A 25339-nucleotide genomic window follows, 5' to 3' on the forward strand; every position below is an offset into this window, starting at 1 on the left:
TATGTCAGATTGAAGCTGCATTTTATTGGTATGTGTTTCAGTCTTCTAGGGCTGCCATAACAAAATTCCACAGTCTGGGTGGTCTAAACAACAGAAATTTATTTCTCACCATTCTGGAGGTTGGTAGTCCGAGACCATGGGGTCAGCAGGTTCAGTTTTCCCTGAGACCTCTGCCCTAGGCTTGTAGATGGCCATCTTCTTTCTGTTCTCACACGGTCTTTTTTTGTGCACACTCATCCCTGGTATCTCTTCTTCTTCATATAAGGACTCCACTCATATTGGATTAGAGCCTCACTCTTATGACCTTATTTGATCTCAATTACCTCTTTATAGGCCCTCTCTCTAAATAATAGTCACATTGGAGGTTAGGACTTCAACATGAATTTGGGGAGGGCACAGTTCAGTCCATAACTGTACACATTCACTTTATATGTTTAGATTAAAATATTTATCTATAAGTCAGAGAACAAAGAGCCTACTTTGATAAAGTGAAATAGTTTGAACTCAAGTAATATAGATGACAATTACCATCTAATCAAACTCTGAAAATTCTTAGCCAGGAACCATATTCTGAGCCAATTCTTTTTTTGGCCCTTAAAATAATTCAGATTGTTAAGAAGCCTCTCTTCTGCTACTTAGGATGTTTCTGAATTACCTGCCCCATTTATCAACTGTTATATTCTCGTATAAAATAAACTACTTTTAGATTAGATACCAAATTCAATGAGAAAGCAAATTTTACATTTTAAGGAAAAGCTGTCAGCCCTCTGCTGAAGGGGAATAGGGTCCATTTTATTATATATATGTACATATTTTATATATATCAATACATATACACAAATATAAATACATATACATATAAATGATTTTTAAGAAAGTCTTCCATTCTTTCAAAACAAACAAAATCATGGTAATGCAAGCTATTTTTAAAATTTATTTATAATGATGAAATGTATGGTGATCAACATAACAATAAAAAATTTAAAAAATAAAATTTGTTTAGTATTCTCAACATTATAATAAATATTTATTCCAATTTCAGAGAATTTGAAGCATCAGCTCAGGTATAACAAATATTCAGGTGGCTTATCCTGAGTTTTCACCAAGCTCTTTAAAAATAAAAATCCATCCTGAAAATAGTGTTGAACTCTGACCAGCCCACCTGATTTTACCCGTTCTCCTTCTACATAGAAAGCAACTATTGAAAAACACATGAAATTAATAATTCAAACACCTCTCCTTCATCTTTTCCCATCCCATGTAATCATGTGTTATTCTGGTATAAATCACAGCTGCTTAGTACCTATTCCTTGCATTTATCTCAGTGACTTTTATTTCCATAGGCACTCGTTGGGGACAAGACACTGGCATTTTGGTTGATGGATTCTGAAATGTATACCAACATGAGTGTTCTGACCCCATTTACTCCAGTTATTGATCGTGGAATACAGCTTCATAAAATGATTCGACTCATTACTCATGCTCTTGGCGGAGAAGGCTATCTCAATTTTATGGGTAAGTATGAGTTGAACACATACCCCATCTATGTTCAGAACGTTAACTAATATTACATATGACATAAGTCATGTAGAATAGTTTGAATCACTGTTCAGATTTAAAACAAAATTACAACTTTGTTTCTTTTATACACTGTGTTATATAAGCTGCACAAATTAAATTACTGTAAAATCATTGTTATACTAATACATAAAGCAAAAGTAGTCTAATAGCTGGCATTTTATTTAATGTTTTTGTCAACAAGTGGGGTGAACTATTTTTAAAACTTAGAATTATTCTGAATTTAATCACTGGAGTTTATTATATTAGTGTTCGCACATTAAACATAAGAAAGATATAATTGTCATGGCATGACATATCAAGCTAAAATTATTGGTCTTTGAGGTAATTGTACACCAGTATGTTTATATTATAAATGTGAAAACCAAGGCAAAGGATATTGTGATAGACAAAAATATTTATATATATTTATTTTAAAAATAGGAAAACTATGAATATTCAAAGGTCATTGTTGTCCTAAGGATCTTGAATGATAAGATATAGAAGTCAACAAATAATATTTTCTGTTCTATTTGGTCAACAACGGTCATTTGAGCATTTCTAAGTTTTAAGAGATTTCACCAGTTTTTAGACTAGAGAGAGAGACAGAAAGCCTGGGAAATGTATATGAGAGGCTGACTTACTTTTCTATAGTGAAAGCCTTAGAGCTTCAAATTAATTCATTTCTATCTGGAAATTTGTATAAGGAACCTCAGATTGGACTTTTAAAAGTCTCTGTTGTTAATTCAATCAATCAGGCAATCAGTTTCTATTGTTTGCTAACTTGAGGTTAGGAAGCCCACCCCTATAAACTATACACCATATTTCACCTGTATAGCCTATACCTTTGGGTGTATTCCTCTCCTAGGATCAACAAAATTTGTTAATAGTCCCAAGCTGTCCGGAAGTGACCTTCTCGACATGGGAGACTGCAATGAGCCAGCCCGGCTGCAGGCCAGGTTCCCTGAGTGGAGTTTGCAGGCATTATATCCATAAGTAAAATCAGCCTCAATTCCTTAAAAGCAACTGGTCTTCACTGACCCAATAAACACTGTTCACAAATATAGCCATTCAGGTAAGGCCTTAGTTGCACAATCAATTTATTCAATTATATCCTGATAAAAAGATAGGGTCTATGAACCTGTGTAAATATGTTACCATGTAAAGTAAGGAGAAGTGGGGGGTTAGTGCGAAGTTTTTTTAGTGTTTTATTTCATTTTCAAAAACAGTTCATGAAGTTGTTACACTCTAAAATAGCTTAAAAAGAAATGGAATGGGCTTCCTTGTATGTGTGGAAACTAAAACAGTTTTCCAAACAGAGAACCAAAATAAAATCTCCAAGTTTATGCAGTCAGTCCTATGCCATTAATTCTTGAAACCCACTGCATTCAAAAATTCTAGTAATCTTGGGGCACCTGGCTGGCCCAGTGAGTAGAGCATGCAACCCTTGATCTCAGTGTCGTGAGTTTGAGCCCCACACTGGGCATTGAGCCTGCTTAAAAAAAATAATTAAAAAGAAAAAAAAAGATCCTTTAAAAAAGAAGAAAAGAATTCTAGTAATCTTGGCTCAGTTTACTGCTCTAGTCTGACGTTGTGTAGGCAATGTCAACTTAGAAGCCTATACCTAATGAGTGGAGAGTGTGGGTAGTTTGAAGTACTTAATAAAGTCCTTTTCCTGAGACTGTCATCCTTTGTTGAAGACAGTTCTAGCCTATAGCACATAACAGAACCTGCAGGCAAGCATCAGAGTCAAACAGACTACACATGACAGAGATTTAACAGCCTTAGTTAAATTAATATTGATAACTTTTAAATAAGAAAGATCTGATTCAAATTCATATTAAGAATTATTTCCTGGGACGCCTGGGTGGCTCAGTCGGTTAAGCGTCTGCCTTTGGCTCAGATCATGATCCCAGGGTCCTGGGATCGAGCCCCACGTCAGGCTCACTCTCAGTGGGGAACCTGCTTCTCCCTCTGCCTCTGCCTCTCCCCCTGCTTGTGCTCGTTCTTTCTGATAAATAAATAAAATCTTTTAGAATATTAAAAAAAAATTATTTCCTGAGTCTTGGTGTATATTACATGAGGGTAAAAATGGGTCATGGACAGCTAGGACATTAACAAATCTCAGTAATTTAATAAACTATGTGAAGTATTTATATTAATAATCACCTTAACTGTATATATTCCACCTAAGGCAGGCTGAGCATCTGTTCTGTTTTGAAAACTCTTCCCATAGTAACAATAAATAGTAACAATAAAAAACATAATTATTTCTAACATCTGTTTCTGTAAGGTCTATAAAGTGAGCATATTTGTGGTATCAAATATAATCTTGGGATTATTCTTTGATATATGACTAAGGGATCTTTGAAGTTTTATTTTTTTGTCCTTAAAACAAATGGCTCCTAATGCTTAACACCAATATAACACCTTTTTTTTTATTCCCTCTGTCTTATTATCTAAATCTTAGCATTTCTCTACAGACATTAAAATCAATAATCTTAAGGAGCTCTATAATTTCTGATTATTGATGTTGTTTTATGAAGTTTAGTATTTCCCTATGAGCTATCATGACTTTAAATATTTTTTTTCCATTTCCTGATCATGTCACTGTCCTGCTTAATGGCTTCAGTGACTAGTGTCCTCCAGCTGACCTGTAAGGCTCGCATGAATGGTCTCCTGTGGGTCTCCCTGTTGATCACTCTGCTCCAGCCAAGCAAGCGTTCTTTCAGTTCATTGAATGTACCAACCTCCTTCAACTCTGAGCTCTATACATTTGCAGTTCTCCTTTCTGAGAGTCATTCCACTCAAACGCTCCCTCCCATACCTGACCAAATCCTTCATCTGCAAATCTCATTTCCTTGGGGAAGCTTTTCCTAAAGCCTCATGCTATGTTAGTTTTCCCTGTCATACATTTTTATATTACCCTATACTTACCTTTCATGGCACTTAACAAAATTACATTTGAAAAACTATTAAATATATAACTCCCTTGGTAAATTTAAGACTCAGTGAAAAGAGGGGTCATCTGTAGCTTATCCACTATTTTATCTCCAGGAACTAATAGCAACTAGCACAGCATCTAGCACATCATCACAGGGCTTTCACATTTTTCTAAAAAAAAAAAAAAAAAGGATGGCAGATCAATGTCTATGTATATAATAAATAGATAAATATTACCTTGTAATATTTTTAGCAGTAGTTCATTAGCTGCAATCACCAGTTGTAGTTATAAGCAGAGTAATTTTTTTCAAGTGGCATATAAGAAATTAATATTTAAAAAGATCAATTTAAGAAATTTTTCGAGACTGAGGAGCAACCTGGTTGTTTATTCATGTTTTAGGCATTTTTAAACTTGTTAGCTTTATGGAATTTTATTTTTATTTTTCTTTAGTAGAGGAAGAATAAGTTAAGAGAAGAAAACACGTTCTTACAGTTTTTTTTATTAAAACATGTTTACATAAATTCATTAGGCACTTAGACATGTGTGCTGTTCATCACAAATCATTAGGATCAGTACTGATTTTCTGAGAATGATACCAGTTTGGTTGATTTTGTTTTGTTTTGCTGGTTTTTTGTCTTATATACTCCTAATTTTGAGTTTCAAAACGATTCTTTCACTCTGGTTAAAGCAGAGGAATATTTGCCATGAATTTTTTATTTGCTAGATTATTTAATTGGTTATGAATAAATAGACTTATATTTCTTATTCTAATACCATGTAGTCATCTGTAAGAATCAAATACAGGAGAGGGGAGCAGGGATGGCTAAATTATGTTTATATTTTTATATTTCATTCGTCATGTGAGAGTTAAAATAATAAATATGAATAAAGGTAAATTTATATTGACATGGCATTCTGTGCTTTCTACAGCACTTTCCAAAGCACTTTCCTATGCATTATCTAACTTAATCTTCATAATTTTTTTTTTCTATATCATGTCTTAGTTTAAAAAAAACCTTGGGAAAAAGTTAGAGAAGTACTAAGGTGTGCTAGGTCAATGTCCCAAGTCTCATTTGGCAAAACTGCAATTCGTGAAGGTAAAGGGACGTGCGTAATGTTGTACAGCTAGAAAATACAGCAGCTGGTTGGTTGTCTTTTTCTTCTGATTTCCAATTTGAGAAAATTTTTAAAGAAATTCTTGTATCAATATGTAGATTAGCCACCATAGTATAATTAATGAATATCATTTAGGAAAAGGTAGAGCAAAGCGGTTAAGAAAGCTCTCTGAGTGGGAATCCAAGACTTCTAGATGCGTGACTTGGGTAGGATGCATTGCCTTCCGGGCCTTTGTCTGCTCAGTGATAAAATGGAGTACCACCTGCCCTACACGACTGTTTTGAGGGTGAGATGATTTAATATGGATATGAGACTCAGAATATTGCCAGGCACATAGCTCATCATTAACTTTTATTTAAATTAAGTTAGTTGGGCGCCTGGGTGGCTCAGTTGGTTAAGCGACTGCCTTCGGCTCAGGTCATGATCCTGGAGTCCCGGGATCAAGTCCCACATCGGGCTCCCTGCTCAGCAGGGAGTCTGCTTCTCCCTCTGACCCTCTTCCCTCTCGTGCTCTCTATCTCTCATTCTCTCTCTCTCAAATAAAAAAATAAAAAATAAATAAATAAATAAATAAATAAATTAAGTTAGTTGAATTTAAAATTAAATTTACTGTTAACTATTGTTAATATTATTTTTACATTAAATAAATAGGTCTTGAATACTGATGTTCCAATTCCATCTAAGAGTATTTCTTTAGACTCTTGCCTAATGGTACATGGTTAAAAATAAAAGTTTCTTAAAATGTTTCATTCATTTCCTCTTTAAGACATGAGTAAATGTAATAATTCTTTGTTAGAAATCAGATGACATTTTCCAAGTTGATACATGTGGTAAGTTAAACCATTTCTGTAGTAAGTCTAAGAGTAAATATTACTTCTTTTGTTTTTAATTCATAGTGACATTTACTGAATGTTGCTGCCAAAACACCTTACTTAGCTTTCACGTATGAAGGGGTCTGAGGGTTACCTCAGCTAGTTTTCATTTCTAGGATGATTTCTAGGATATATATTGATCGGTTAACATTTATTATGTATCTACTATATGGTATTCATGTGTTAGTCTATGTGGGCATTAGATAAAACTTAATATTTTTCTGGCATACCTGTGCAGAGAACTTCTATGTACACAGAAACAGAGAGAGAAAGAAAGAAGGCAGATTGACTTAAAGTAAGTTCAATTTTAAAAGTTAGTAAATTGATATATATATATATCAATATAAACTATAAATTTAACATATGCATACCACCTTCTAGAATGTGTTTTAACACAATTTATAAAATTCCTTCATGCTTCAGACATTTATATGTATCCACTGTGTACCAAGCATTGATAAGTGGTAGATATTCTGAGGTGAAAAATAGGTCTTGCCCTCAAGGTCTCAAAACCCAAAAGGGATTACAGACAAGTAAGCAGACAAGTATCTTTGTACTACTGCATGCGCTAGATACAGTGATAGAGATAAACAGAAAATGTCATATAAACATGTAGGAAACTGGGTTAGGAGATTGTTGGTGGAACTTATGAGTAACTTCAGTTAGACAAAGGTAGATAGAAAGGCACAAGGAAGCCCTGCAATGAAATCAGAAGTCAAGTAGGAACAGGACTGATGTACTGGAGTGAGGCTGAAGTCATTTGGAAATATTAAACTTCAAATAAATGAAAAAAACTGGGTCTAAGGAAATGAATTTAGTGATCATTCATTGATTAGAAAGTTGAATGAAAAAATGTGGTTGTTGTGGCACCTGGGTGGCTCGGTCGGTTAAGCGTCTGCTTTCGGCTCAGTCATGATCTCAGGGTCCTGGGATCAAGGCCCACGTCAGGCTCCCTGCTCCTCAAGGAGCCTGCTTCCCCCTCTCTGCCTGCCACTCCCCCCGCTTGTGCTCTCTCTTTCTCTCTCTGTCAAATACATAGGTAAAATCTTTAAAAAAAAAAAAAAAAGTGGTTGTCATCACTTTAAAATATCATGAATTCTTCAGCAAGAAAGACCCAGTGTTGATGACTGAATGGGTTTGCGGTTTAATTTTTTCTGTATTTATAATATAACTAAAAGAATACATATTAGAAAAATAAGACATAAGATCACTGATAATCTATATGGATATGTCTTGCTACCCTTTGTAACCACTGGTTAGTTAAGCATATTTAATAGATGGCTAAAAATAAATATAAAATAAAAAATATTTGCTGTACACATAGGATAACCTCACCAAACAATATGTTAATTGCATGTGGATAAACTGCCAAAGCCATTCAAAGGAGAAAAAAATGAGGATAGGGTTATACTTTGCCCAGGTTTCTAGTAGCTCTGTGGTTATGTTGGAAGTACTGTTGTTTCCTGTCCAGTCATCTGAAGCAGAGGGTGGTCACATGACCTCATTGTGAGACTCATCAGCAGTTGCTCTAAAGGGGTGTGGTCAGGCAAGCACAGAGGCTGTTATGCCCAGTGATCTCAGTACTAGGGAAGAAGTCAACACTGCTAAAGTGGCCCCCCCTTTAGGTTCTGCTTTTTGCAGTTTCACTTTACCACCCAGTTAACTTCCATCCGGATGCAGATGATCCTCTTTTTGACCTATCCTCACAGATCAGTAGTAGCCTAAGGCTATGTCACATTGCCCAAGTGATTCACCTCACTTCATCTCATCAAGTAGGCATTTTATCATCTCACACCATCACAGAAAGAAGAAGGGTGAGCACGGTATAGTAAGATTTATGGAGAAAGAAAGAGAGAGAAAGAGTGGGAGAGATCACTTTTTACATTAACTTTTATTAGGTATATTGTTATCATTGTTCTATTTTATTATTTGTTGTTAATCTCTTACTGTACTTAATTTATGAATTAAAATTTATCATAGGTTTGTATGTATGTATAAGAAAAAAATATAGTATATATAGGGTTTGGGACTATGTGATTTCAGGCATCCACTGGGGTTCTTGGAGAATATCCCCTGCAGATAAGGGAAGACGACTACAGTATTAATTTCATATAATGCCAAAATAATGGCATTGATAGTGTTTTTTATTAAAGACTGTTTAGGATTCTAGAGAGAAGAAACTACATTATTTCACGAATTTTAAATATAAATGTACATAAACATTTTACAATATCGAGTACAGCATAAATTAAAATCTAAGCATGAAGCACATATCTTGCAGATTTAAAATACTGACAGACAAAGCAGAATGGAATTTTAAGTATCAGGTATCCACACAAAATGAAGAAAATTTAATCATAATTTTGAAAATGAAGTATCATTTAATAATTCTTTAAATGTAAGTTTCAAAAATAAGCTGCATTAAAACGTTGCCATCCCTGAGTTTCAAGCTGGTTTTTGTGAAAAATATTGTGGCTTTTCAGAAAGCTCTTTGTAACCCTGTCCTAGACTAGGCGGTGGTATGGAGAAAGTTACAACAAACAATTAACTCCAGATAATTTTCTTCATTTTCAGGTAAGTAGGTATCTTATCTAATAATGTTAAGAAAATCGTTTTCAGTAACTTTTTTTTTTTTGGTGGGGGGGAAATCTTTTTATTGAGAGCTTACTGCCAGTTTTATTTCAAAGGAAGTTGCTTTGTTTTCCCCTCTGATTTGACTTCATCTACTTTAGTTTTATCATATATAGATAGAGATTCAAATGTAGAGTGAATGCATCACTTTCAGTACTGTCATGTTCATATTCCACTTGTTCAGAAAGCCTTTGAACTAAAGTAAGAATTATTCTTGCAACAGAAGCCTTGCTTTCTCGGTGTCATTTTCTTCTTCCTCTTGGGGATAATGTTATAGAAGAACACTTTCTAAATGAGTACAAACTTCATTTGATTTGAAATATTAATGCTGCGTATAACTCTCTGGGTATAGCTCAAAACATAAATGATTCAAATTTCTCACTTAAAAAATACTGAACTAGCAGAGTTAAATCAACAAAACTGGTAACGTTTCACTAATATAACACAATAGTCTAGGAAACTGAAAACTCATGTTGTAATCATAAAACACATATTCTCCATGACATCAGATGTTAATACATAAACTGAAATGTCAGAAATAATCTGGAATCAGTGGGACTCATTGATTCATTTGCTCACTCATTCATTCAAATTAAACTCATTGTTTCCATGTCAGTTTCTGGATACAGGTACAGGTTGGTTGTAAGTGGAGTTGTATGAAGGCTAAGTAGCTCAGGTTCGATAGCTTTATACTTTCAAATGAGGTCATCATCTGGAAGCGGAAGGAATAAGTGATGTTTGAGAAGAAAGTAGAAGCATGAAATAGACCACTCCAGGCATGAAAATACTAGGGAACCATAGTAGGATATCTAGGTCATATTGAATGATCTTTTCAGAATTGTAATCAAGACTGTAGATTGAATCAGCCTTGTAATTGTGTGACTTTTTTTCTAGAAGACATGGTTTAATCAAGAGTAGGAATTTTGTCAGGCATCTGTCAAAAAGAGGGACAAGCTTTGAAAAGTATTAGAAAAAAACTCATAGAGAACCAGTAAGTCACTGGTTCTTAAAATTGCACATTGGAATAACCTGTGGAGTTTCAAAAAAAAAATACTAAAAATTGTGATTGAATTAGTGATTGAAATATGTGATTGGCCATAGCCTGGGCTTTGGAATTTTTAAAAGATTCTCAGATGATTCTTAAGGCTAGGAAATAAAGAGAATTCCAAGACGACGTAAAAGATACAGGAAAGTTCTCTGGTTATGGAACAGAAATCATAGAAGGCACGAGAGAAGGATGTAGGGGGAAGAGAAAGGGCAGTTGGGACAGATGATGGTGTGTTGTGGGTGCAGACTGTCAATTAAGGACCAGAAGGCCAGACTTGGACTTCCTAGAAGCAAACAAAGCAAGCAGGATTGGGGCTGCTCCTGGAGTTTTCGAGATGCTTTCTCAAATATATTTTTATCAATAGGTAAAATTTAAATCGGCAGCCTTTTCTGCTTTTCTTATATTGTTTGCTCTATTTATGAACAAACTAAAATCATGACAATAGCGAGCAAACTATATTTTATCCATAATGTGGGTCATCTGATATGTGCTCATGTGTTTTTACTACTTTCTTGTTTAGGAATCTCATTACCATGATGTTATTCCAGTTTCTGTAATGAGTGATACCTGTGGAGAAAGAGGCATAATTACAAACTGGCAATTTTCTCTCTCAGCAGTGTAATGAAATTTCTATTACCAAATTTGAAGGATTTTCTCTATATGATTATATTGTATTTTACATTTGAAATTCTGTGGGGCATTCTTTAATGAATATGTTACATTCTCCCTAAAGTCACAGGGAAAGTTGGCTGGATTTTTGTCCCTAAGTGTCAGTCTGCATTCAGTGATAGCTACATTATGCTTCAGTGTAAAATGTGTGATCTTACTTCAAATCTTCCATCTATGATTGTTTAGTGTCAAACTTGTAAATCCTTCTTTTTTCTGATAGATAGGAATACAATAAAAATTTAAATGCCTTCCTGCTAAGTGCTAGAATTGAAGCAGTTATAGAAAGACAAAATACACTCTCCTGAACAGTAGGAGTGCTAAATTTGGGCATTTTCTCTTAGCTTGTTGAGGCAAGTTTACCGAACGTAACAGGACTAGTAGATGTCTGTAAAACTGAGCTGTGAAAAACTGCAAACTTCTCAATATGAGCAGCTGTGAATGGCATGAAGCCCCGTTAAAATGCTCAGAGACACAAATAGCATCTATTTTAAATGACATAGACTTAAAAGCAGTGGCTCTGGTTTGATTCACAGCACACTGATAACCAATTTTAGCTGGCATTCGATGGGAACTTACCTTGAGTTTGACTTTGTGCTAGGAGCTAAGGAAGTGCTGCTACAGTTAGCTGGGGAGCTTTAAATACTGAAGCCTGAGCCCCACACCAGCCATTTGAGTCGGAGTCCCTAACTGTGAGGTTCTAGCAGTAGTAGTTTTTAAAACCTCACCAGGAGATTTTAATATGTGGAGATACACAAAGAGATCCACTCCACTGATGGAGGGAAAAAAAAAAAAAAAAAGTCAGGCTGGAGATAGAGCCATGCTATGGAACAGACAGATCCAGAGTCTCTGGAAGTGAGCAGATGGAGTCTCCTCTCCCTCTCCCCCATGTGATTTAAATGCCCTCCTCAGTACTGGACGTGTTCTTTCTGCCAGGTTACTCTTCACAAAAGAACCTTCAAATCTTTGCTGAGGATCAGAACCTGGGCGCAGAGTCACTTTCAAGAAACCATGTGTTAACCTAGTGGGGAGTGTTTCTGATGTAACTTAATCCACATTTTTCTCTAGCCTGCTCACATTGACCAAGTTGAATACATCACCCCTTTACAATAGGCAGCGGGTCTACTAAAAATCTGAATGTTGAGAGGAAGAAAGAAGCCACTGAACCTGACTCTCCGTCCTTCATTCTTTCAGGCATGGTGTCAGGGTAGGATACTTATCTGGTCCCTGCATTTCTTCTTTTGGGATGTGTGTGGTTGTCTATGGCTGTCAGTGTGTGTGTGGTGTTAATGGCTCTTTCTGAACTGCTGTTCAGCTGGGCTGACCTCTGGCTGCAGTTCCAAAGAAAGAGAGCAGTGAGATGGGACCCACCGCAGCTCCTCATCTAAGCAAGGTCCGCTGCTGTCTGGTCCGCTGCCGTTAAGTCTCTTACACCGGAAGCAGGAAATTTTCTCTTTGGTTTATTTATATAAAAGCCTGCCAGAAAAGTGGAGATGATAATTATTGCTGTTAGTTCACTTGTTTATTTTCATTATAAAGACTTGTTGGTAAAATAAAACTGATTTTCGGGAGGCCTAGGTGGCTCAGTCGGTTAAGCATGTGCCTTTGGCTCAGGTCATGATCCCAGGGTCCTGGGATCGAGTCCCACATCGGGCTCCTGGCTTGGCGGGGAGCCTGCTTCTCCCTCTGCTTGTGCTCTGTCTCTCTCTCATATAAATAAAATCTTTAAAAATAAGTAAATAAATAAAACTTTTTCTGTGCGGGACATGCTAACCTATGCCATATGACCCCTCATGTGTTACGAATTTTAAACCAAACCAAAACCTACCATTGGGGGCATTGATATTTCTCCTAGCGAAGGTATATCATCATATCATCAGAAAGAAAGAAAAGTCCTAGGTATAGGAAGGCACTGATTTTTCCTTTCAGCCTATGTCTTCGAGGTGAGGTCATCACAAATAGGAATTTTAACTTGGAGGCTGCAGAGCATATTTCCTAATCTAACAAAATGAAAAGAAAGACTGGATCTTAGAATAAGCCTCAGTGAAAAGAGCACAATTTTTTCTAAAATTAACATCTGGATTCTGTGCTCTTAGGCCAACACACACACACACACACACACACACACACACTGAATATATGCAGATATTTGTGCACACACACACACACACATGCATAAACATATACACACCGCTGAATAGACTCACTATTTACATCACCCTGGATTAGGAGACCCATAGTGTATACACCTAACCAGCTCCATTGTTGAGTTGTAGATGGTCGAGTTTGTAGTACTATTTAACAATTCTTGGAAACATTTAGAAATACAGAAATTTTATCAAACCTTCTTTACTACTTTATTACCTAGCATTTTGGAAGAACGCCAAAGCGTCACTTCATGAGCTTCAGTGTGTCACAGAAGCTTCTCCTAAATCCAGAAAGTCAGCTAGGTCCAGCATCCTCTCTCAAATTGCTTGTCTTCCTAAGGAGGGAAAAACAGGATGTTATGCTAGGAGATGTGAGTAAAGATAAATTAATATATAATGGGCATTATACCTAGCCCTGAATTCCTAATTTAGTCTTATATCTTCAACTAAGCTTCCTCCCAGTCTAATCCCAAAGACCCGTCTGAGCTATAACCTCATCTTATTGATGGAATCTTCCTAAATAAGATGCCAGTGGATGAATAGTATCCCACTCACCCCACCCCATCCCATGTATGTATTTACTTCATGCTTCATAGTATTTCTTCTGTGGTGTTGGGCTCTTGAACTATTTCCTACCTTCACTACTTTCCTTCCTACCTTCACTCCTACCTTCACTAATTCTCTTATTTCCAGTTTTACTACATAGTAAGTTTCATCATTTGGTTCACAGTCTCTTAGAACTTTCCATAGGTTTCTAGAGATTATCAGGAACCCCACAGATCTTCCTTCCAAAAAGAATTGATCAGAGAGGGGCGCCTGGGTGGCTCAGTCGTTAAGCGCCTGACTTCGGCTCAGGTCCTGATCCCAGGGTCCTGGATCGAGCCCCTGGGATCGGGCTCCCTGCTCCGCGGGAAGCCTGCTTCTCCCAGTCCCTCTGCTTGTGTTCCCTCTCTCGCTGTGTCTCTCTCTGTCAGGTAAATAAACAAATAAAAGTGTTGATCAGAGAGGTTTTTTTTTTAGATCAAAGAGTACATGCTGATTCTTCCAGTATCATTCATCAAGCAGATTGAAAATATCCTTATGACCATGGGATGCAAAATGTGATTGATTCTCCATTGCCAGAGCTGGTGAGCTATATGGTTGTCATCTTTTAAAATGTGGTTGTGAGTGCTCTAAACACAAATAATCTGCTCCAGCAACCTTCCTCCTGAGCCACTTGCCAACAGGAGACAAGAATTTAGAAGATGAATTCCTCTGCCTCTAAAAGTTTAAATCATTATCTAAGTCTTACCTTGCCCCAGCTCACTCCCAAAACAAAGCAAGAAGATGAACTACACACAATAATCTCAGTTAATAGTAGAGTAATTTATATTTTCTAAGTTCCTTGGGAAATATAGTCACTTTTCTTTTTACTTTTTCAGTAGAGAAACGTAAGTGTCTCTTTAGGAATATATTTCCATGGAGGGTTTAGGGAATGCAGATTATATGAGTGATGCATCTTAATTTGACATGCTATTGTCAAATTAGCATCTTTGAGCATACTTTTCCTCAAATAGCTACATCTTGAATATTTACCCTGAGCAAGGCAGTATGCTAAATGTTTTACTTACGATATCTCATTTAAATTGAGTTCCAACCCTGAGAGGTAGGAATGATTACCTCCATTTTACACATGAGGGAAATGAAAGGTTAAACTTTAATACAGAAGTCAGAACTTGAACCTAGCTCTGCCTACTTTTAAAACATCATCCCATACAAGACAATGTTGTAATTTTACCTGAAACGCATGCTGAGATTGGCAGCGGTGTTAGCGAATCTCTTAACTAGAGACATCTACCAAGAAGAGGTGAATCAAAGAGGAAAACAGCAAAATAAATTTCATACTGTGTGGTGATCTGTGACACAAATCAAGTGACTTATTTCCAAAGTTGAGCCGGTCTTACAAATCACTTGTTTGTCCTCTTTGCTTACTTCTTTCTACTGCTGGGTCAGGCACCGCCAAGGACCTGAGTAAGCCAGAGAAGACCTGGCCACTCGCTGCAGGAGTCCATGTCCAGGAAAGAGACAAAGCAGACAGGTATAGGTGTGTGAGGTGATACGTGTCACCTTCACAATCTGCCCGGAGCACATTCTAGAAGAACACTGAACTGATACTCAGGAAAGGAGTAGGTTTGGGCCGTCAGGGGAGGCTTACTGCGGTGGGTTGAGTTTAAAGTATCCCTTTCCTCCCTCTCCTGCTCCCTCCCTGGAGTGGTACCTGCGCAAAGCTGAGAAGGTGAAACCGAATGAGGGACCCATCAATTTAGAACATGCATGATGAGAGAGAAGGCTACAGATGGAAGCAGAGGCCAGGTCAGGCGGCACTACTGAAGGGTTTTAGAGGAGATTGACAGAGTCAGGTCCAGAGTGTAGGTATGTTACTCAACTAAAAATGTGAAAAATAGATTTGAGGGGGCAGTCACCTCGAACTAAATATAGCACTGCAAGATTTTCTGCTACCAGAATTCTTTAAAATTGGTTTAAAATTGTAGGTCTTAATTCTTTGCACGCTGTTCACATCACTCTATAAATTGGATATATCCCCTGCGCATGGGTTCGAAATCATTTACTTCATTTTTTTAAGTAAGATTTTTCTGAAAGATTATGAGGAAAATAAAGTTGCCATTTTTCAGGGCCACATAGATACTAGAATCCTTCTGATTATTAACTGAAATTAAAGAAATATTTAATGGTTACCTCTGCCTGTGTGATGTAATACAAGATGAAAATAACATTATCTTATTTAGGTAAGTTATTTTTACTCCATATTTCTATCCTATGTAACCAAACACTTGAATACTGAATACTGGGTTGTTTGGGTTTTTGTTTTGTTTTGTTTTTTGTTTTTGTTTTTGTCCGATGTGGATCATGTAAGAGATGTGTTTCTTTGAATGAGCAAGTTTGAAGCAACCTGTGCATTTTATTTCATAACTCAAAAATGATCCAGGTACTTGATTTAAGTAGTTTTAAAAATATAAGGTAGTGCAGGTATAACTCACATTATATAGTAACTATCACTTGGAAAAAATGTTTTTAATTTTGAGTTTGTAAAACGAATAATTTCAGGTGTAAGTGAAAAATGCTATTTTAAAGAATTCTGTGATACAGTCAAGAATTATCACCTGATTTATCTTTCATGAAAATATTTTCATATATTTAAGTTGTTTAAAGGAGGTTGTACCTGTAGAAGCATAAATTACAAATGGAAAAGAATAATGATATAACTTTAAGGCATAAATACAATTTATAACTATGTTGTAGAGATGCCTACAACAGTTATATTCCCTTCTTAAATACATTTAAGAAATCTATTGATAATTAGCTAAAAAGCTTATATGATTATTCTTAAAAATATAAGTCAATAGTTTTTATAGAGAAGTTTTATAGTTTGGGAGAAATAACCCAGAAACAGCTTTGCAACTTTGTTTACACCCTATTGTCTAATAGACTCTTGAATTACTTTTAATAAAAACAAATGGTAGGTGTTTGAGCCTCACCAGTACACACAAACCCACTGTCATTGAAAGATCCCATTTTAACATGTGCTGAGATGACCATTTCGTGATGTAGAGTTGTGATGAGAAAAATGAAAGTTTAAAAATCTAGATAATCGACTCCTTTTTGATATTTTAATCATATATACATCATGCGTGATTATATATGGGTCATGAGTTAAAGTTTCTTGTTACATCTAGGAACAAACTGATAACGTGGGTAAGGAAGTTTATTGTGAGATTGTTATACTGAGTTACTTGTGTGGTCTCGCCTTCCCACCACACTAGTCAGCCTTAATAACACCTTTCCACAAACAAAACATCCGGATATCTTGGATTATCATTCCAATAAATTATCTACAGTGTAATGAAAAATATTAAATTATGTGGTTAAAAATTCACCCCACATCTTTTCTTTTCTTTCCTTTCCTTTTTCTTTATTACAATGTGAAAGTGCTGTGCACTTAAAAATACTTTTTTTAAGGATCAGCTTATTTTATCCGTAGCTTTAGACTTTAAAATAGTAGTATGACATGAGAACTTAATTATTATATGTTGAGCAAATAAACATTTATAACCCTGGTACAGTTTTAAAAATCCGTTTATTGGCTCTTTGAAAGACATTTTATTTATTAAAGCAAGAGTCTTCTGAAAGGTATGCGAACTAATAGTAATCTCTCTCTTTCTGTCTTTTAAGTACAAGACTTAAATTCTGTGTGTATATGGGTTCTCCTATAAATGAGACCAAATAAATATTAGTAGAATAAATAGAAATAGTCGAACATGTTCTTTGGCTTACGAAGTTGGAAAGCTACTACTATATTTGTTAGTTGATCTCAATATTTTTGGTGCCAGACCTTTCCAACAGCTCTTAAAGAGAGCTTGATGGGAATCAAATGGATGAGGTAGGATCCCTTTATATATTCTTTGAAGATGTGTAATCACTTCCCTGACTACTTGATGTAGACAGCATGTGCCTTCAATACATAGAGAACATGTGTACCCATTTCCAACAACGTACCTACCTTTCTGGTTTCATAAACGCGTTTTTCATGCATTTTCAGGGGTGATACCACCAAAATTGACTGTTAAGGGAGGGCAAAAAGTAATAAATAATAATCTCAGATATTATGATAGTTTTTGTCTTCCAGAGCATCACAGCATATAAACACATAGGCAGCAGATCTGTGGTATTTAAATTTCATGGGGTGGAAGCAATTAGGAAAAGAGTGTCTACAAAGGCTCCTGAGTGTGGTGTAGGTGGAGTGAGGGTTGGTGGGGGTTGTGGGGGGGTGCAACAATGACAAAAAGGTCAAAAGGCACTAAACATTGTATTTTTTCATTGTCACTTCTGGGCCTTCTAGTCAAGTACTGCCCACCAGGTTCTGTTTCTTAAAATAATATCTCAAAGATAGTCATTTCCATTTTCTGATTTGATGTGTAGATTCTAGTTTTGGGATAGACAGGTAAGATTTTAGTTCTGGCTCAGCCATTCCCATGGACCTAAATTGTTCTATTGTGTAAAATAAAGACTTTGGCCTCATATTTTTCCCAATAGGTATTGATGAGTTCTTATTCCCTTAGAAAATAGTTCTCAAGTAGCTAAAAATGAACAGGCTTCAGTTTTAAATGTTTTTGAAAGTTGGGGGGGTGTCTTCTGTGATTGCCAGCTTACTTCCACCTTAATTCTTTTATTCTTCTTGACTTTTTTCTCCTTCCCTTGCCAGTATATGCTGCCCCTGACTGAACGAGGGCAGGAGTTGCCTGAGCAAATACAACACCGAAGGCCAAGACAATTTAAGATAAAGAGGAAATTCTTAAATTCTGATTTTCTTTCCTGGAGACACCCATCATTTTTTTAGTAAAAGACAAGGATATCCATTCATATTTAATCAGTTGACTTCAAGGTCACATGTTTAAATTGGAAACGGTTCTAATATCTCTATATTATTAGATGCATATTGTGAAAATGATTTACTTTCTTAGAGAAGAAAATACTATGATCATTATACACATTAGCATTTAACATTGAAATCCATTTGTATAAACAGCTTTGTTTCCTAATATCGTTTTCTATCTATGTAAACTTGGGTACACAAAATACTTGTTTTCTTATGAGTCAGAAATATTTTCATAAGTGAAACCTTGTTTTGTCTTGGAAAGATTAACTATAAAAGGCAAGTATAATTATTATGACTAACTGGTAGAAAAAAAACTTTTTGTATTTTAATAATTAGCAGCAAATTTGCTCTTTTCTGACCCTTAACACAAGATCTTTCATACCAAGCAGCATTTCCTCCACAAATTGGTGATGTACATTAGTGACACCTGAGTTGTTTTTGTTTTTAAATTGTAGTTAAATAAAACAGTGTGGCTAAACATGCAATAGCAACAGTAAGCACTGGACTGAACATAGTTCTTTTTACCATGGTTTTGATACACATTTGTTTTTATTATTTTTATAATTACAATAAAGTAACTAAGACATGAATCTGAGAAAATATCAGAAAATTTGAAATAATTGCTTTAAAATGCACATTTCACAAATTGAGAAATAGGTTACTAACATGTAAAGCTAATATCTTATCTGTTTTCCCTCTGCTTTGCCAAACTTCATTGTGTAGTTATGGGTGCTAACTCTGCTTTCTCATATTCAACACTCAGAGCCTTGCCGGCGTCCTGCTGCCTTCTCTACAACGGGGAAACTCTGGATTCCAAGGTCATCATTGGCTTGCAGGTCTCTGCACCCACTCCCTGAACTCCCTTCTTCACCTGCCTCGGTTGACTTTCCTTGTGTTTTCCTTCCCTGCCTTCTCTGTTACACCAGTGGTGCCTCCCCTTTCTCGTTCCACACACTCCTTTTCATCTTGTTTCTCCTGCCACATTCATGTTTGCTCCCTTGTCGTCCTGGGCCTCTATTATGTCGGCCCTATTCTTTCTCTCTCAGAAAGCTCATGTACTTTTAGGCTTGGACATCTCTTTAAGTAGATAATTCCCAAATCAACATCTCAAGATCCAACATTTTGCTCTAAACTACAAGCATACATTTTGAAACTACCTCCCTGAGATCTCCATGTAGTATCTTGAGGCTCTTCAGAGTCACTGAATCCAAAACTGAAACCATCCTCCCTACAAATTATGATGCCTTTTTAAGATTCTTATTACTATTAGTATCGTCATCTTTTTCCAGTAACTGGTGGTTGAGCGTTAAGACCCATTTCGGTTGTTCTTTCCTTTTCCTTGTTCTTAACATTCAGCCAGTAGCTAATTACTGCATCTTTATTATTCATGTCCTTTCCCCTATATGTATTCCCACATGATTTGCTATGTATATTGCATTTGTTTAGACTTTTCACATACATGATTTCACATAGTGAAACCTGCAAAGTCAGCATCCTTTTTATAATGTTGACTTTGAGGCAGTGTAACATAATGGTTAAGAGTTCAGGTTTGAGGGCGCCTAGGTGGCTCAGTCAGTTAAGCATATACCCTCGGCTCAGGTCATGATCCCGGGGTCCTGGGATTGAGCCCCATGTTGAGCTCCCTGCTGAGTGAGGACTCTGCTTCTCCCTCTTTTTCTGCCCCTCCTTCTCGCTCATGCTCTCTCTCTCTCTCTCTCTCTCTGAAATAAATAAATAAAATCTTAAAAAAAAAAAAGTTCAGGTTTGGAGACAGTCTGTCTAGATTCTGATCTGACTAGATCAGACTAGATCTGCTCTGATCTGACTAGATCTGAATCTAGACAGTCTGTCTAGATTCAGTTTACTTCCTAGTTGTGTCATCTTTGGCCCATTACCTAATCTTTCTGTACCTCATTCATCATCTCAGAAATAGGGATTATAATGATACCTATTTTACTGAGCACTTGTAAGAATTAAAATATTTAATGATGTTAAGAGTTTGCAGTGATGTCTTACATATAATAAGTGTGTGATAAATCCAGGTTCTAACTATATTACAAGTAAGGGAAAGTTACACGGCTTGAGGTTATATATCGTAAGTGAGAAACTGAGTCCTAAAATTCATGTCTTTTATAGCCATGTCCCATGCTTCCCCTGCTGTATGACACATAATTTTGTCTATTTCCTAAAGAGAATTTCTTTATTTATTGGATGGCCTAATTTATAAAAAAGAAAATTGTTTGAAAGGATAAAACTGAGCAATAGAATTTATAGTTCTGTAAGTCAGTTGGTAGAGTTTACCTTCTTAGTATGTTACCACTCTGTGCTCCCACTATTCCTATAAACATTTTTTAATGGATCCCAGGAATAGCATTAAAGCAAATATGTATATATTCCTAGATGGTTGTTTAGAATGTCAGCTAACTTATGAATATTTAAATATTCATGAGTCTTGACATCTGTCACTTGGAATGTTAAAAGTTTCTTTTTCCCCCCCAAATACCTGACACATTTAATGAGTCTTTTTTTTTTTTCCATTAAATGATTCTTTGTAAAGTTTCAAGAAGTTTGGGGAAAACTTTGACAGTTTGTGAAGGACCCAGATAACTATTGTGCCATAATTCTGGATGTTTATTTTAATCTTCTGTTTAGTATAATTACAGTCTCTTGGATATTTCCTTACCCTTTAGGCAGACTATAGCATTTATTTCTGAATAGCTTTCTTTATGTTATATAAAATTTAACACAATATATTTGTTTCAGATTGACTTTAATCTGTTCTTTGAAAATAGCATATTTTATATTGTTTCTCTCAGCACTATACAAATACTTTCTAACCTGAAGAATGGAGGTTTACTTAGATCTCTGTCACATCCTTAGGCTTTTTGGTACAATTATGTGAAATTCACCTAATTGTATGTCTATAGGTACAAACATTTCACAAAAGCGAAATGCTGCCCTTCCCACACACTCCAAAGTACCAAAACACCCTTTCCGAAACACAAGGAAGAAGGAAGAGAAACAGAAAGTGAATGTCTCCCCCTTTGAATCAGCTCTTTTAAAACAATCTTCTCAACAATTCTTCTAGTATATCACTGGAGAAAACTTAGACACAGAGCCATAAATGGAAGTTAGAAAATGTGTCTTTTCTTGAAAGCAGTTTATCTAGCTTGAACAAAAAAAAAAAAAAAGAGGTTTCTCAGACTGAGGGAGAGATATATTTCTGACATAGGAGATGATATTTGAGCTGGTTGTTGAAGAATAGGCAGGACTTCTGGAGGCAAAAACAAGCATTACAAGTCAGGGACTAACTAGAAAGATGTATAGGCAGGAAACATCGGTCATGATCATATTACTTGGGTCATCTTTTTGATGGAAGCAAGATCTGTATATTGGGAGATAAAGCTCAAAGGAGAGCAAAGAAACTTTCCTCACCCAGGAACAAATAATAGTGATGAGTATTTCTAAATGGAATAGTTTAGTGAAATTGTTGGTTTGACAAAAGTTAAACACAAAACTGATCCAATTACTAATTGTATTGCTTTGTTTCTATGTTCTTTTCTTTACGAAACTGTTAGAATTTTAACTTGTATGGAAGCACAGAGAATGATTTAGACCAATGGAAAATGTTCTGGAGGGGAGGGGTGGTGGTAGTTTAACTTATATCAAACCTCTCTGGGACATTTGTATATAATTTAAACATCATTACTTTTAGGACATTAAAATTGTTTACATGATTTTGAACCTCTCTTTTAACTGCCTTCAAAGACAGTTGATAGGCTAATTTATAACCTTGTCATTATATTTTTTACAATTCAAAATCAGTGCTACCCAGAGCAAACGGAGACACCTGAAGCAAGTCAGTGCAAATACTGAGAACTTTTCTTCTTACTGGGGGAAGAAGTTCACAGTGCTTGCCACAAGCCATCATGCTGCTCTGGAACTTTTTTCTCATTTATTTGGCACCAGTGGCCTGAGAGGAAGCAAGAACTGGCCGCAGGGAAGCAGAGAAGGCTAACTAGCTGTTGGCAGGAACTTGGAGCAATGGAAACATCTTCCAAAGGCAAACTGATACTGATCCTTTGATTAAGTTATAAGCAGGTAGTTAAGTCTCTCTACTAGGGGGTTGGAGTTGCTGACTACAGAAGAAAGGCTGTGGGAGATTGAAACCTTGCAAAAATGTAGCAGGCTGTGCCTTGAAAGAGCCTGAGGTTCTTAGGCTCATTTAGCCTGGAATGATATCAGGATTGAATTTAACTGATGTCAGTCATGCCATACAGAGGATTTAAGTGAACGGTTTCTTTCCAGTCTTATTTCCTATGGTTATATGCTTCCTCTTTCAATGTCTCTGCTTCGCTCTCAATAATTCATTAGGGAAATTTGTTAATCTCTATTACTATGTATGTTTGATGTGACCAAAAGGAACTAACCCTGACTCAGTGGTAGCATATCCTAATTATAGGCAAATTTTAGGGAAAAATAGCACAATTTGACTCAGTTACTAAATTTGGGAGTCTAAACCTAAAGTTGGAAGAGCCACAAAATCACATGTGTATAAATTTTGTAGTCATCCAATATATTGTTTTTCACATTTCCTGTTTTCTTGACTTATTTTCTACCACCCAAAAAGGTATGGAGTCTTTCAGCTGGTACCCTATTCACTTGCAAAACTTTTACACTTTTTACAATGATGTCCATTAGCAAATCATTTTCTAAGGCATTTGTAATATCCTTGGGAAAAATATGAATTCAGTTAGGATTCTATTAAATAACCTCTTTTTTTTCCCCACCATCTCTTCCTTAGTGTGGTTTAGTCCCCTTCTTTTCCCCCTTAAAGAATATTTTGAGTCTTCTGCTTCATGCAGCATCAGAATGGTTTCAGAACAAATGACAGAGTCCACTACTGTTGCTGTGAATTTTCTTGAGAAAATACTGTGTAGTCTTTAAGAAATTATTTTTGTTCAAAAATGACAGTTTTCTCCATTTAGTCTTACATGTTTTGTTAATTTTTACTTGGTTTGATTATACTCTTATTATTTGTTTTAAATCAGAACAGTGCCACAGGGCGCCTGGGTGGCTCAGTTGGTTAAGCGACTGCCTTCGGCTCAGGTCATGATCCTGGAGTCCTGGGATCGAGTCCCGTGTCGGGCTCCCTGCTCAGCGGGGAGTCTGCTTCTCCCTCTGACCCTCTTCCCTCTTGTGCTCTCTGCCTCTCATTCTCTCTCTCTCAAATAAATAAAATCTTTAAAAAAAAAAAAAACAGTGCCACAAAAATTGCATGTAGGTAAAGGTATAATTAGCAACATGAGCCATTTGAAATTCTACCTCTTAGTGTAGTGGCATTCAGAGTAGGAAAACACCCAAGGAGGCCTCAGGAAGAGAGAACCTAAGTGATTTATCTTCTCTCTCCTGATTTACATCCACACCTCCCCCCGACTATGGATGGGCTCCTCTGTATGCACCCTTTTCCACCCATTAGCACTTTCCTCTGTGTGTTTTTTTTGGGGGGGGGGGGTTGTTTGTTGTTTTTAAAGATTTTATTTATTTATTTGAAAGGGGATAGAGACAGAGAGAGCAAGAGTGCAAAAGCAGAGGGAGGGAGAAGCAGACTCCCTGCCGAGCAGGGAGCCAGACTTGGGGCCCAGTCCCTGGACCCTGAGATCATGACCTGAGCTGAAGGCAGATGCTTAACCAACTGAACCACCCAGGCTCCCCTCCTCTTTGTTTTTTATGGCCCTCATTTTGCAATCAGTAAGGAAGCATTTGTTACACACTTTCTTTGAGTCCTTCCCCTTTGAACTGGGTGTTCAAAAGTAAACTAGAACTTTCCCTAAGTAATATATAGCTTACTATAGGAAGCAGACATGATTTCCTTCGTTTTCTTCTTTCAACACATAATCGCATTCGTGAATGTTCTTATTACTCAGTGTAGTTATTATAGTTCTTTATTTATTTGAGAGAGAGAGAGAGAGAGAGAGAGATCACGATCAGGGAGGAAGGGTAGAGGGAGAAGCAGACTCCCCACTGAGCAGGGAGCCCAACGCGGGGCTCAAACCCTGAGATCTTGACCTGAGCCGAAGGCAGACACTTAACCCACTGAGCCACCCAGGAGCCCATCAACACATATTTAACAAATCATCGAATGTGTACTGTATGCCTGCTATCACATAAATTAAGTAATAAGGATAGGAGATGAAAACATATGTATTTATCCTCAGTCTAATAAAGAGATAGGCAGAAACAACAAAAACACAAAAATCACACTCTAATAATTGCTTTAATAAGGAAAAAAAATTTATACCTAAGTATAAGTGGAAACACAAGCACCAAAGCTTTCCTGCAGGATTTTGAAAAGGCCTCATGGAGACCAAACAGCTGTAACATGGAGTAATAACATCAAGACAGCAGAACATGCAAGACACAAAGGGAGTACAAGTCTGTAATAAACATACTTTATTTGTATACTTGATAGTGAAGTTGGAAATACATCTTCACACATCCTTTTATAGCTTTTTTATTATCTTCCCTAATGTCTGTACCTTCGTAATAGGTTTCCAACTAATGTTGCTCAAATCAAGTACCTAGTGTCAGATACCATGGAAAGAATACAGACAAATCTAAGTTTGAATACCGACTTCAATACCTTACACCTGCATCACCTTGGAGAGTCACATTACCGCCGATCTGTTGTCTGAAAATGGGAATAATGTCCCCTCCCAAACTGAAGGGTTATTGTGACTATCATTTGAAATAATTTCTAAAATTCTAACACAGAGTCCATGTACATAGAGCGCTGTTGCTTTTATTATTTTAATATAGTTTTACAATTTCATTTATTTAAAATGTTCTCCCATAGTCTTGATTTAAATAAAAACATAATGAGATATACCATTATATATCATTACCCTTCAATATGCTAATAAT

The 25339-nt window shown here is 36.3% G+C and overlaps 1 protein-coding gene across 1 annotated transcript in view; it reads left to right on the forward strand.

Annotated features, from left to right (window-relative positions):
• GBE1 (1,4-alpha-glucan branching enzyme 1) overlaps nt 1-25339 on the forward strand; it is a 286744-nt gene that overhangs the window by 209071 nt on the left and 52334 nt on the right. The window contains exon 12 of the mRNA XM_027582988.2: nt 1344-1515. Within this exon, the coding sequence (XP_027438789.1) occupies nt 1344-1515 (172 nt within the window). The remainder of the gene's footprint in view (nt 1-1343; nt 1516-25339) is intronic.

The sequence above is a fragment of the Zalophus californianus genome, chromosome 1 (assembly GCF_009762305.2).
Source record: "Zalophus californianus isolate mZalCal1 chromosome 1, mZalCal1.pri.v2, whole genome shotgun sequence".
Lineage (NCBI taxonomy): Eukaryota > Metazoa > Chordata > Mammalia > Carnivora > Otariidae > Zalophus > Zalophus californianus.